The 15006-nt window shown below is 28.6% G+C and overlaps 1 protein-coding gene across 5 annotated transcripts in view; it reads left to right on the forward strand.

Annotated features, from left to right (window-relative positions):
- The window catches only part of Lar (tyrosine-protein phosphatase Lar), a 992349-nt gene that overhangs the window by 755065 nt on the left and 222278 nt on the right, over positions 1-15006 (forward strand). For all 5 annotated transcript variants that reach the window (XM_073967222.1, XM_073967225.1, XM_073967224.1 and 2 more), the window contains one exon: positions 8318-8497. In XM_073967222.1, coding sequence (XP_073823323.1) covers positions 8318-8497 — 180 coding nt within the window. The remainder of the gene's footprint in view (positions 1-8317; positions 8498-15006) is intronic.

Consider the following 15006-nt stretch of genomic DNA (forward strand, 5'->3'; position numbering starts at 1 on the left):
AAATAAATAAATAAATAAATAAATAAATAAATAAATAAATAAATAAATAAATAAATAAATAAATAAATAAATAAATAAATAAATAAATAAATAAATAAATAAATAAATAAATAAATAAATAAATAAATAAATAAATAAATAAAGAAATAAATAAATAAATAAATTAATTAATTAATTAATTAATTAATTAATTAATTAATTAATTAATTAATTAATTAATTAATTAATTAATTAATTAATAAATAAATAAATAAATAAGTAAATAAATAAGTAAATAAATAAAAAAATATATAAATAAATGAATAAATAAATAAATAACAGGGTTTGAATAAAAACTAAAAAACAGGGTTTGAATAAAAACTAAAAAACTAATATATATATATTTTAAAAAAAAATCCATGTTTTTGAAGAAAGAAATTTGTATAAAGCCCACTTTTTATAAAGAATATATTTTAATAAAATATAAAATATTGTTAAACAACCCACGTTTTCTAATAAACAAATTGTATACAACAATTTTTTGTATAGACAAATTTATAAAAAAAAATTAAAACAAACATTCAAAAACAAAAACAATTAACGTTATTTAATAAAAAATATTTCATAAAATATGTTTTTATATAAAATATTATATAAAGTCTTTTATTTAAAAACACTTTTTTTAAAATCCACATTTTTACCGAAAATAATTTTAAAAAATCCATGTTTTTTAAAAAAATATTTTTTTTTTTTAAATCCACGTTTTTTTAAATTTTTTATACAAATTATTTTTTAGAAGACACAATTTCTTAAAGAATAATTTAATAAAATAAATTTTTTAATAAAACATATTTTTAAAAAAATCCTGGATTATTCACAAACATTTTTTAAAAAATCCACGTTTATTACAAAATATTTTAAAAAAATCCACGTTTATTAAAAAATATTTTAAAAAAATTCACGTTTATTAAAAAATATTTTAAAAAATCAACGTTTATTACAAATTATTTTTAAAAAATCCACGTTTATTACAAATTATTTTTAAAAAATCCACGTTTATTACAAAATATTTTAAAAAATCCACGTTTATTAAAAATAATCTTTGAAAAACTTAAGTTTTTAGTAAAAAATATTTTTTTTAAAAAACCCTACTATTTTTGGATAAAACATATTTTTATTTGTTTACATAAAATTTTTTCAAGTAAAAAATTTTACAGCTATAAATAAATAATAAACAAACCGCGTGTTTTTATAAAAATCCACTTCAACCACTATGCTACGTTTCACGGGTGGTTAGACCGATCATCAGGCATACTGAATGGTGTTTTTTTAGTGGGTGGACAAAGGCTAAGCTTGGAAACTAGCATTTATATCACAAATCATTCGAAATTTGTATATTCGAATTATTTTATTTTATTTTAATGTTAGTCATTCAATTCCAAACCTTTCCTATAGTCCGACTTGGCTGGTAACCCTATTTTTCAATGCTTTATTACAAATACTAAGGCAGCTTTTTCCACCTTTATTTTATTTGTCCTTCTGTATCAGAAGATTTTGATCATCAATATTTGTCATCGGAATCTTTGACAAGCTGATGGTGGTTTAGAATGCTAAGACGCCTGCAACCGTGTCACTTGGTTGTTGGAGTCCCAGGTTCGAATCCCAGCCTGGCTCATGCTGAAATAATTTTTTTTTCTTGTTTTGCCTAATAAGGCGAAGGTCATTTTTAGAGTGATATTTGAATTAATTCTCTTTCGAGTTGAGCTATTTTGACCTAAAATGTACATTTTTTTTTAAATCTACGGTTTAAGTGATTTCTTTTAATTCACGTATTTAAAACGAAAAATATTTTTTTAAATATGTGGTTTACAGAATTTTTTTAATTCACGTATTTAAAACAAAAAAATTAAAAAATCCACGTTTTTAAATATTTTTAATTCAATGAATTTTTTTTAATCCACGTTCTTAAAGTAAAATGTATTTTTTAAAAAGTTGAGGTATATTAAGGGAACAAAATTTAAAAAATCATCGTCATTGAAAACATATTATTTTCTTAAAAAATCCACGTTTTAAAAGAATAACTATTTCTTAGTTCAGGTTTTATAAAAAAATGTTGTTAAAAAAACTGCCCTTTTTAAGAATTTTATTAAAAAATCCAAAATAAAAAAAAAAAAAAATTATTAAAAACCAAAATTTGTATGAAAATTCATTAAATAGCACGACTTCAACAGAAATTATTTTTAAAAAGTTCAAAAATCCTAACGTTAAAATAAGTATTTCGATTTTTTTTAAATCCACATTTTTAAAGAAATTTTTTTAAAAATCCACACTTTAAAAAAAAAACAAAAAATATTTTGGAACATTGGTGGCGTTTTTTATTGGGATAGCTGTTACAATTTTAATTTTTCAAAATAGTCTGGCTTAATCCCATTGTTGTTGTTTTAATATTTAAAACAACTAATTTATTAGTGGAGAAGGTTTGGCATTGTTCGCCAAGGAGTAAGGAAGGGAAGACTAGTTTCGATCCTCGCCTCGTTTTTTGTTGAAGAAGTTATTGAATAATAACTTCGGTGGAGAATATCCACAAACAAAAAACAAGGGAACTGACGAGATCCTATGGCGAGGATCGAAACTAGTCTTCCCTGCCTTACCCCTTGGCGAACAATGACAAACCTTCTCCACTAATAAATTAGTTGTTTTAAATATTAAAACAACAACAATGGGATTAAGCCAGACTATTTTAAAAAATCAAAAAATATTTTTTAAAAAAATCCAAAATAAAAATGTTTTTTAATCCACGTTTTCGAATGGAAAATCATTAAAAAATACGACTTAAAAAATATTTCTGAAAAATTTTTAATTTTTTTAATTGAAAACTTGAAAAATATAAATAAGCAATGTTTTACTATTTATTAAAAATCAACATTTTTAAAGAAATATTTCTTGAAAAATCCACGTTCTTCGATGAAAAAATATTTTTTTTTAATCAACGTTCTTTGGTGAACATATAAATTTTCTCAATCCTAGTTCTTTGATGAAAAAATATTTTATTTTTAATCCATCTCCTTTAACGCAAAAATATTTTCAATACAGATTTTGTTCTTAAAGATATTTTTTAAATCTGAAAAACGAGAATTTTTAAAACCAAACAACTTTAAACAATCCATAACTAATCAAAAACTCATAGCAAAACAGTTTTTAAGAAAAAATATTACAAAAGTATTAAAAAAATGAAAAACCACGCTTTTAAACAAATACTATTTTTTAAATCCACTTTTGACAAAAATCTCCTTTTTGAAGAAACTTATTTTTAAACAATCCACGCCTAAAAATATTTACTAAATATAATCAAGATTTAATTTTTAATAAAACAAACTATTTAAATATCCACGCTATTTGGAAAAATGTCTCTAAAAATCTTGGTTTTTTGTTAGAAAAAAAAATATTTGAGACATTTCAAGTTTTTATAAAAATGGTTTTAATAAAGAACTATTTTTTGCTTGTAAATTTTTCAAAAATGTCTATAAAAATTGCCATTTCAATTAATTGAATTGTGTGCGTAGAAAGAATGTTTTAGATAATTTGTGCGCCCCCTTCTGATGTATCATTAAATATTGGGATTAGATTTTACAGTTTTCACTTTCCCAAAAATCTTCCTCCCAACCTGCCTGTAACAGAACTAGTTGCTTTTGCAGAGCTTTCATATACATATATTTCTTTGTATTGATAATAGATTACTTTTCCAGTTTCCATATTCTCATATTTCTCTCTTCATCTCAATCTCAGGCTTCTTGCTTATTTTTTATTCATTCTTAAATATGCATATCCTGCAGGCAATACTTTCAATATTGTTTTTCACTTAGTATTGAATTTGTAAAAGTTGACAAAGATGTTTACTTGGAATTTTATTTACAGTATGTCTTTTTTTTTTTTTTGTCTCATAATAGACAGATGAAGTAGCACTTGCAGGTATTTTACAGATTTATTTCAATTTATTTCAGTTGAAAAAAGTATTACTCTGAGAATAGAAAAAATGCTGGTATTTGTGGTGTTAATTGATTTTGGTATTTATTGAAATATTGCTGATGGTATTGTTTACAAATTTCTCTTGAAAATGAAAACAATTCGAAGTTTTTTTTATTAAATTTATTTTCTGGTTGTTTAATCTTGATAAAGCTTTTTAGGAAGAAAATATTAAAAAAAAATAATTGTTAGTACAAGCAAGGTCGTTGACATTTGTATTGGTTTGTTAAACCAAGACAAGCCGGTTAGATAACACATCAGCAAACAACTGATAAAAGTGGAATTATTAGATGTTTTTGTTGTTGTTAGAAAGAGCATGTCAAGTGCCGCACAACATCTAATGGACTTCATGGGTTGCTATAGCATGCGTTGCATTATCAGTAACCATATCAAATTTGACAATACAAAAGATCATGACATATGCCTTCATACACCACTTAAACAAATGAAAACTACTGTGCACCGCCATGTGAGGGGTATGTTTTCAGTATTTTAAGAAGCCAAATTCAGTATCACGATGTTTGATTTTCCATATTGTTTTTTTATTCATTCCAACTGTGTAAGTAGCTGTGTAACCACGGGAATATTTGCTGCCCGGTCTAGAGCAGAAGCTTTTGTCGCAAAAAAAACGCGGTTGATTCAACAACAATTCAGGAAATCCAAATAAAAATATTCTTCTTTTAATGTTTTTTTTATTTTTTTCGTTTGTTAGTGGTATAAGTGAGTGAGTATTTGTGTGTGGGCGTGTGTCTGCAACAGCATACATTTTTGGTTGACATTATTTTAATTTCACACCAGACACGTTTTATTATAAATATTGTCCATACACCCACACTCAAAAACACACACGCAGACACAGATCCACAGTCACTCACTTTGCTGCGCCGACCAAAATAAGTTTATAATGCATATGCATGAAAATCCGCATAGAGAAAAGGCTTAATATACCAACTGGTATTATAAACGGTTTCAATAAAGTTCATAAAAATAAACAGAAAATATATTCTGGGAAATCATGGAAAAAAAAATCCACATATTTGTTTGTTTATTTATTTATTTATTTATTTATTTATTTATTTATTTATTTATTTATTTATTTATTTATTTATTTATTTATTTATTTATTTATTTATTTATTTATTTATTTATTTATTTATTTATTTATTTATTTATTTATTTATTTATTTATTTATTTATTTATTTATTTATTTATTTATTTATTTATTTATTTATTTATTTATTTATTTATTTATTTATTTATTTATTTATTTATTTATTTATTTATTTATTTATTTATTTATTTATTTATTTATTTATTTATTTATTTATTTATTTATTTATTTATTTATTTATTTATTTATTTATTTATTTATTTATTTATTTATTTATTTATTTATTTATTTATTTATTTATTTATTTATTTATTTATTTATTTATTTATTTATTTATTTATTTATTTATTTATTTATTTATTTATTTATTTATTTATTTATTTATTTATTTATTTATTTATTTACTTATTTATGTATTTATTTATTTATTTACTTATTTACTTATTTATTTATTTATTTATCCATTTATTTATTTATCCATTATTTATTTATTTATTTATTTATTTATTTATTTATTTATTTATTTATTTATTTATTTATTTATTTATTTATTTATTTATTTATTTATTTATTTATTTATTTATTTATTTATTTATTTATTTATTTATTTATTTATTTATTTATTTATTTATTTATTTATTTATTTATTTATTTATTTATTTATTTATTTATTTATTTATTTATTTATTTATTTATTTATTTATTTATTTATTTATTTATTTATTTATTTATTTATTTATTTATTTATTTATTTATTTATTTATTTATTTATTTATTTATTTATTTATTTATTTATTTATTTATTTATTTATTTATGTATTTATTTATTTATTTATTTATTTATTTATTTATTTATTTATTTATTTATTTATTTATTTATTCATATTTATTTATTTATTTATTTACATATATTTATTTATTTATAATTTTTTAATGTGTATTTAAATTTTTTTTAAATATGGATTTAAAAAATATTTTTTCTTAAAATAATTATTTATTTATTTAATTAACTAAATGAATAAATAGATATTTTAAGAAAAACTCTTTTTTAAATCCATATTTAAAAAATATATATATTTTTTAAAAACACATTAGAAAATTAAATATACCTATATAGAAATATTAGAATATGTGTGGCATTTTTATTGGGATAATAAATTCGTTGTTTGAAAAAATATTTCAAAAATATTTTTAAAAAATTATTTTTTTAATATTTTTATAAACTCCACATGTGTGAAAAATATTTCAAAAATTTACGTCTATAAAATATATTAAAAAACCTTTATTGAGCTTGCGGTCATTGTTGGTTATTTTTATTGTTTCATAGTTTACCAATATTTCGCAATTTTTTAATTGCATGTTCAGGGGGTTTTAAAAAATCCATGTCTTTGAAAAAATGCTTTAAAAAGTTTTTGAAAACAATATTTTAAAAAAATTCCACGTGTTTGAAAAATATTTTAATAATTTAAATAAATCTTTGAAATCCTTCAAATATTTAAATTTTCACGTCCACCAAACGTCTTTGAAAAAGTCACGTTAAAAAATTAATAAAAATCAAAGACTTTAAAAAAAAGTTTAAAATAGTTAAGAATTTTACGTCTTTGAAAAATACTAAAAAACGAAGGCTTAAAAAATACAACCAAAAAACCGACGTCATTTAAAAATGAATTGTATATCCCTTATTTAATAACTCTTTTAATGCATTTATTCATCAGTCCATTGTTATTTTATTTTTTTTTCATGATCACATTCGATTTCATGCGGTTGTTTTATTTTTCATATTTGTGTTGTTAGCTTAAATACATAAATATTTATGTATGTGAACACTGTTCGTTACTAACTTGTTTGGTATTCGAGAGTTTTTGTTTTCGAAATTCTTTGTTGTGGTATTGCCCTCTCTCATATCCTCCCACAAATCCACCTAACAAAAATCTGGTGGCGGAAAATACCATCAAAATATTTTAACACTTGGGAAAAGCATATGAGTATATAGTTACACACATATGTATGTGCATACATACACAGTGTGTATAAATTTGTGCATTTCCGCCAAATAGACAACAGAGTGTCAGAAATGCCAATGCCATTTCCATTGTTGGCCATCATCATCGTCGTCTTTGTATTCGTGGACTCGTTATAATGGTAAATATGTAGACAAGTGTATTGGGTAAATACAACAACGACAGCTATGACGATGATGATGATAATAATAACAATAATAAACAAAGAAAACACAAAAGAGGAAAAATATGAAAAATTGCATTCTACCTCCATGCATATGGAAATATGCGGAAATAACAAAATAAAAGTATTAAAACAAAGTACAGTAAAAGGATTTAATTGAAATGTGTAAATAAGCCTTGAGTACCTTAAATGAAAATGATTTTGATTCTACGTTTTTTTTGTCATATATATTGTTTTTGTTATTGTGGTTTTTATGTTTTTTCTCAATTCCATATTCAATTGAATTGCACAAAAAAAGAGAAAATCTGAACAACCTGCAATGCAAAAGATTTTGCATAAATATTGATTTAACCTGTTTCTAGTTAGGTTTATATGTATGCGAGTTCCTGTGTGAGGGCAAGGAGTGTGTAAACTGAAAGTAAAAAAGAAAAATCAAAAAAATTAAGTCCAATATATGTGTAGATTCCAAAAAGTCATATCAATCTTTCAAAGGCTTTATTCAAGGTATAGGTTAGAGAGAGGGGGAGAGAGAGGGAGAGAGAAATGCAATTGCTGCATTTAGGTTAAGTGAGGTTATAATGGAAATTGATTTCATTAATTGATTAAAAAATAAAATCAAAAATAATTTTCCTTATTTATTGATAAATACATACATCAAAATTTCCTTCAGTTAATAATACATAATATTTAAAAAGTTTGGGAATTAATTGAAATAAATGGCCTTAAAGAAATGTAATATTAAATAAATAAAATTACTTATTTACCCCTGAATGTAGGCTATGAAAATATAAAATATGAATTGGTTCATAATATTTTTCATTCTACGAACAAAAAATTTTTCATCCAAAAAAAAAATAAAAATAATCTCCAAGAATTTAATAATATCTACTTAAGGATCTCCGATCCATTTTCGTATTTTATAAAACATCAATTTTTTCCTTTATAACGCATTTAATTTTTAATATATTTAATCAGTTTTTATTCATGTATTTCTCTCTTTTTTCTGTCCTTTCTTTTAGCTGAAAAAACCCCATCTGGCTTCCCCTCCATCATACAACATCCAAGTTTGCGAGTCATTGAAGTGGGTCATACAGCAACAATGCAATGCAAGGCTACCGGTAATCCAACACCTGTGATATATTGGATTAAGAATCAGACAAGAGTCGACATGACAAATCCACGATATTCGATAAAAGACGGTAAGTGTTAATAAAAAAAAAACTTTCATTATTGGGGTATCTGTCCATAGCGCATTCTTTTTGATCAACGACCGCGCGGCATAAAGGCCATGGTGAAGTACGATGCGAAAGAATTATAAAGTGGTGATGCTTTTAAAGTGGATATCAAAAAAGGAAACGTTTAAATATTTACAGAAAAATAAGATAAAAAGGAAAAGGTAGAGAAAATGCTTTTTAAAATACAATTTTGTAAACTTCAGATTACAACTGAAAGGAGGCTTAAAGAAAGGAGCTTTAAATATATGTAAAATTATCCTAAAACCTTAAAGTATTATAAGAAACATTTATCTTATCTAATGACCTTATTAGAAGGGTTAGGTTAGGTTAGGTTGAGAAGAGGGGTGATTCAAGATCACCACATGTCCTTAAAAAGAAAGGGCATACACTTAAGCCAGAAGAGGCCTGTTGTGCGCTCTAATTTTATGTGTCTGGAAGTTGTTGTTAGTTTAGGAGTTCCGTCCCATTGAAGTAGTCCCTTAAGTTTTTGAACCCGATGTCCTTGATATGGTCGAGTCCTGTAATTATGTCGTTTCCCATTAGTTGAGTTCTCAAGTTTGTGAAAGCCTGGCAGTGGCAGAGATAATGTTCCAACATTTCCTTGTCCTCGCCACATGCCCTGCATTCACTATTCTCTGCCCAGCCTATCCTGTGCAGATGCGCTTGTAGTCCTAGATGCCCTGTGAGGACACCGATCAGTCTACTGATATCCTTTTTACTCATCACTAGGAGGTCACTTGTTTTGTCCTGGTCTGGGTTTCCCCATAGGATTTTTGTAGTTTTTCCCTTTTCCTGGTTATTCCATAGGGATACATGAGCATTCTTTGCCCAAGCTTTTAGTTCTATACGCGCCGCCTTTAAAGGTTTGGCATTGTCTAGACTTACTGTAGGTAGCTCCCTGGCTTGTTTTGCTAAGGAGTTTGCTACTTCGTTTCCCGTAATCCCTATGTGTCCTGGCACCCATATAATGTTTACCGAGCCATAATGGGAATAGTCGTTAATTGAATTTTTACACTCTAAGACAGTTTTCGATATTGTTGCCTTACTTGTTATAGCTCTAATTGCTGCTTTACTATCCGTAAGGATGTTAACTGTGAGTGGTCTTGTATTTGGCCTGGAGGATCGTGTTATGATCCGGCAGACGAAGGAAGATCCTCGTTTCCGTGTCTACGATATAAAGACCCAGTCCCGTTCTCCCCCCTAGCACAGCCCGGTCCGTAAACCCGCAGCTTCCAGCGGGAATCTGTGCAAGGGTTCCATCGATCCACATATCTCTGTCCGGTATTAGAACTTCACACAGAGCTACTTCACTTGATTCTGGTATCCGGTCCGATACTATCTGATTTATAAATTCACCCGTTGTGAACCGTAAAAATTCACCCGTTGTGAACCGTAATATGCATTGGTGGTATGTTTGGTGGTCTCTTTCGATCCACTCGCTCATCGCTTTCAGTCTTATAGCCGCGATGGCTGCTTCATACCTTACCTGTATTTCTATCGGGTGGACAAATAGAATTGTCTCTAAAGCCCTAGTTGGTGTAGTCATCATCGCCCCGCTAATGCCTAGGCAACACATTCTATGGACTCTTTGCAATTTTTCCACATTGTACTTTTGTCCATAAGAATCGGTCTTATTACGCTTCTGTATAGCCAGTGTATCATTCTAGGATTTAAACCCCATTTTGAGCCTATAGCCCTTCTACAAGTTGACCAACATCTGTGTGCTTTGGCAGCCCTTTCCTGAATATGGTCTTTCCATTTGAGTTTCCTCTCTAGGATTACCCCCAAATATTTAACTGTTGGAGATATAGTTAATGTCTTATTCAGGAAAACTGGTTCCTCGACGGAGCCCAATTTCGTTTTCCTAGTGAAAAGACTTAACTCTGTTTTTTCCGGGTTAACATTAAGACCTCTTGGTCTAGCCCAGTTGTAAGCTATATTTAGAGCCTCTTCGGCTCTCCTGCAAAGTAGATTTGGATTCTTTCCCCTTAGAAGTTATATAACGTCGTCGGCATAACAGACTGGTTCAAATCCTTCCTTGGTTAAGGACCTTAGTAGACTATTTATGGTAGTGACCCACAGAAGCGGCGATAAAATCCGCCCTGTGGCGTTCCCTGCCCTACTTTGTCTCTTCTTGTTACGTCATGTAGCGCGCAGCTTATCCATCTGTTCCTTAGCATGTCGTCTATCCAGTTCCTCAGCGTTCTGTCTACACGAAATTCGTCTAAGGAGTGGATCAGCGTTTCCGTGCTGACGTTGTTGAAAGCACTTTCTATGTCGATGCAAACTGCGAGTGTGTACATCTTCATTTCGAAGGTCCTCTCTATGTGGTGTACTACCTACATGCGGTTTCCACTGATCTACCTTTCATGTATGCATGTTGTTTATATTTCAACATGTCGTTGGGGACTTTGCTCTTGATCAGGGTATCGACTGTCCGTTCCATTGTCTTGAGTAAAAAAGATGTTAAACTTATCGGGCGATAAGATTTTGGTACTGCGTAACTTGCCTTACCTGGTTTGGGTATAAAAACCACTCGTGCCTCCTGCCAGGCTATGGGAGTATACGCAAATTTTAAGCACGCGTTGAAAATTTTGACCAGCTTGGACGAAATGTAGTCCAATTCCCTTTGAAGTAAGGCCGGGAAGATCTGGTCAGGTCCTGCTGCTTGCTTAACCATAGAGCTGTCTATTTTTGCTACTTCTTCTGATGTGTGGACATTTTCCGTCAAAAGCACTGTTTGAGCCGCAGTGCTTGAAGGGAAGTGTGTTCTCATCAGAAGGCCTAAGGTTTCCTCGCTTGTTTCCATCTTCCTTCCCATTTCATCAACCATTAGCTCGGCTTGTGTATGGGTTTTGGATAGAAACTTTTTAATTTTTGATACGTCATTTACGCTATCTACCTGTTCGCAGAAAAGTTTCCAGGAGTTGCGTTTGGCGTTCCTTGACCGTTTGTTGTATTCTTTTAGTTTTGATTTGTAGTTGTCCCAGAATACAGCTAATTTTTTTCGTTTTGCCCTATTGTAAAGTCTACGGACCTCTTTGCCTTTGTTACGAATTTCCCCTGTCATCCAGGGTTTTTCGTAGGCAGACTTCCTTTCTCGTAGGGGACAACTATCCTCGAAAGACTTTACCAGGGCTTCGGCTAATTTATTGACTTTACTGTCAATGTCCTCTTTACTTAGGCATTCCTCATCTTCTACTTGCCCTAGTCTGTACCTTAATTTAATTCCGAACTTGGTCCAGTTTGTTTTGGATTTGTTACGGAATGTTATCGGGTTTGGCGGTGGCCTTGATATTTTGAACATAATATACCTGTGGTCAGAGAAGGAGTGGTCAACCGAGACCCTCCAGTCATGTACCTCGTTTATTAGGTTTTCTGAACATATTGTTATATCTAGTACTTCCTCCCTAATTCTGTTAACAAAAGTAGGTTTATTTCCTACGTTAAGAGTTATTAGGTCGTTAGTATTCAAATAATCTAGAAGGGCTTGACCCCTTTTGTTAGTGTTAGTGCTACCCCACGAAATGTGGTGTGAGTTAGCATCGCTACCTACTAGTACTTCGTTACCTGTTTGCTTGATTTTCCTCACCAGCTGCTGCAATTCCGACGTAGGTGGTAATGTCGGGGAGTCGAACGGTAGGTATATAGACGCTAGGTACATATATCCATTCCCTTGCTTCAATACCGTGGCGTCCGACGATGACAACTCTGGAGAGAAAAGGAAGCATAAATTTTTATTAGAAAGACAACAATAAAAAAGTTTTTCCACATAATTATTGTTAACTTCTAGCCTAAAAGTATGCATACAAAAACTGTATTATTGATTACCCATTCATCCATGTGTTTAATAACCAACATATTTCGCTCCAGCCTAAAAATATGCATCTTCTTGAAAATTAATTATATCATTTTCGGGGAACCTTATTGTTAACTCCACAAGTTCTGTACACCTTGCTTACTGAAAAATTAATTCATTTTTCAAAATCTAGAAAATGCAAACTTTATGACACTGTTTTGTGATTTTCATACAATTTCCCTTTTGTATGTCCTTAAACATCTTTCCCGAAATTACAATTCAAATGGCCCTGTGTTACAATAAACCTCTAAAATAATCATGGATTTTGTTTATGGCAACAACTTGTTAAGCTACAGTGATCATTTGTCTCCAAATAAAGTTTATCCCGGTGAAGTTTTTTCGAGTCTTAGTTTTTGTTTTGAGCTTTGCATCTTTCCAAGGTAATGACCATAACAGGCAACTTTGTACACTTGTTATACGCCAAAAGTTTGTTTTTTTTCAGCGGACCTTTTGATTTTTTTTGCCAACTCCCCATAGAATATTTGCAGTTTTTTTTTTTTTTTGCTTTGAGGATTTCCACATTGGACAGTTTTCGGAGGATGTTGCATTTTCGCACAGTTTATGTTTATGTTTTAGTGACGTTGTAACTACAAATGTTCTTGTTGTTGCTTTCTTTTTACTTGTTCTAAAGTCTTGTAATTTTATTGCTATTGTTATTTTGTCCAGCAGAAAAGAAAAGTTTGTGCTTCATGTCCTGGACGGACCATCATCATTACAGGCGAAAACTGATTCAGAAATAAACAAAAAAAAAAACTCTCAAACTATCTTTGAGAGCTAACAAATTCTTTGGAGAGTCTTTAATCATTAAGTTTATGGCAAATTTTAGAATATTTCCACTCTTGCACACCACGCACACATAAAAGAAAACGGGACATTGTTTACTTAGTTGATATGCTGGTGGCAACAATGGCAAAAACAACAACAAGCAAATCGTTGGAAATACGTTCCCCCTGAAAAAGACTTAAAGTTTTACAAAACTTGGTAATCATCTTGTTGTTTATGATTTTGTTTTTATATTCCTCATGGAAAACAGGGCAGCTTCACTTCTGCTCCTTGAACACATTTTCCCCCCAACCCTATAGCTGATAGATTGTTAAACAAGGAGAACAAAAAAAAACATCACAAGACAAAAAAAACTTTGACAAATATTATAATAGATCATCATCAGCATCAGAAGCATATAAAACAAAAAAAAAATAAATAAAATTTTAACGAAAATGCTCAAAAGTATGCAGGGATTTACGGTGTTAACACAAAAGCTAAACACTAAGGGTCTTATGCTGGTCTTAGAGATGCTTTACACAACATGCAAAAAACAAAAAAAACCATGCTGTGTGACAAATTGTAGCCCTTCAAGCGCCATATTTCTCCTTCCTTTTGCATATAAACTAAGTTTAAGATAATCCCTAAAAGTATGCATGTTATATTATGAACTTTTTTTTTCAACCAAAGAGATTTTTGTTCTCATGGCAGGAGATGGAGAAAAAACGAATACATATATTATAAATTTATAGAGATTTTTTCTTTTTTTTTTTGCAGACAATAATAAACAACTTTCCCCCTTTTTTCTAATAGGATAATCAGAAAATTATATACTCCTAGAAGTATGCTTTGATTATGTAAATAAAAAAACAAACAAATAGTAAACACTGAATAGAAGATTATCACACATGAATTTCTTAATACAAAAAAGAAAAAGAAACAAAACCACTTTCCCTCATATCATTTGAGGGGAAGAGGTTTGTGTTTATCATACTTTCAGGGTAAAGTATGTATCGAAAATGGGGTTGCATACTTTTAGGGGAGCCTATTTATTTTACGCTTTTAATCACACCCTCATGTGTTGGCATATATTGCATAAAGGAAACCATTTAATGTATCCAATTAATTATATAAAAATATACCATTACTAAGAATATTTTTTATGAGCTCCACGACACATACTTTTAGGGGCTCTTTCCACATGTTTTTCAATAGATAAAAATATAAAAATCTATGGCGATTATTAAATATGATTCAGAGTTTTTTTTTTAATTGAAGACATAAATGAATAAATTATGCATGTCTATTGATAAGTTGTGTATACTTTTAGGCGACATACACTAGAAACAATTGCAGTATAAATCAATTGCTTCATCTATTGGGATTTCTGAAATATAAATGAGGGATTTTATTTTTACATCTGAGGATTTTTTAAGAGGCACTAAAGCACCACAAAACTTAGATATTTAAGGATTATTTTTTGGATGTTTTGAATATTTTTTGAGGCACCAAAGCAGCACAAAACGTGGATTTTTAAACAATATTTTTTGAGGCACCAAAGCAGCACAAAACGTGGATTTTAAAAGAATATTTTTTGAGGCACCAAAGCAGCACAAAGCGTGGATTTTTAAACAATATTTTTTGAGGCACCAAAGCAGCACAAAACGTGGATTTTTAAAGAATATTTTTGAGGCACCAAAGCAGCACAAAACGTGGATTTTTAAAGAATATTTTTTGAGGCACCAAAGCAGCACAAAACGTGGATTTTTAAACAATATTTTTTGAGGCACCAAAGCAGCACAAAACGTGGATTTTTAAAGAATATTTTTTGAGGCACCAAAGCAGCACAAAA

The sequence above is a fragment of the Musca autumnalis genome, unplaced genomic scaffold (assembly GCF_047663935.1).
Source record: "Musca autumnalis isolate F117 unplaced genomic scaffold, ASM4766393v1 scaffold_2, whole genome shotgun sequence".
Lineage (NCBI taxonomy): Eukaryota > Metazoa > Arthropoda > Insecta > Diptera > Muscidae > Musca > Musca autumnalis.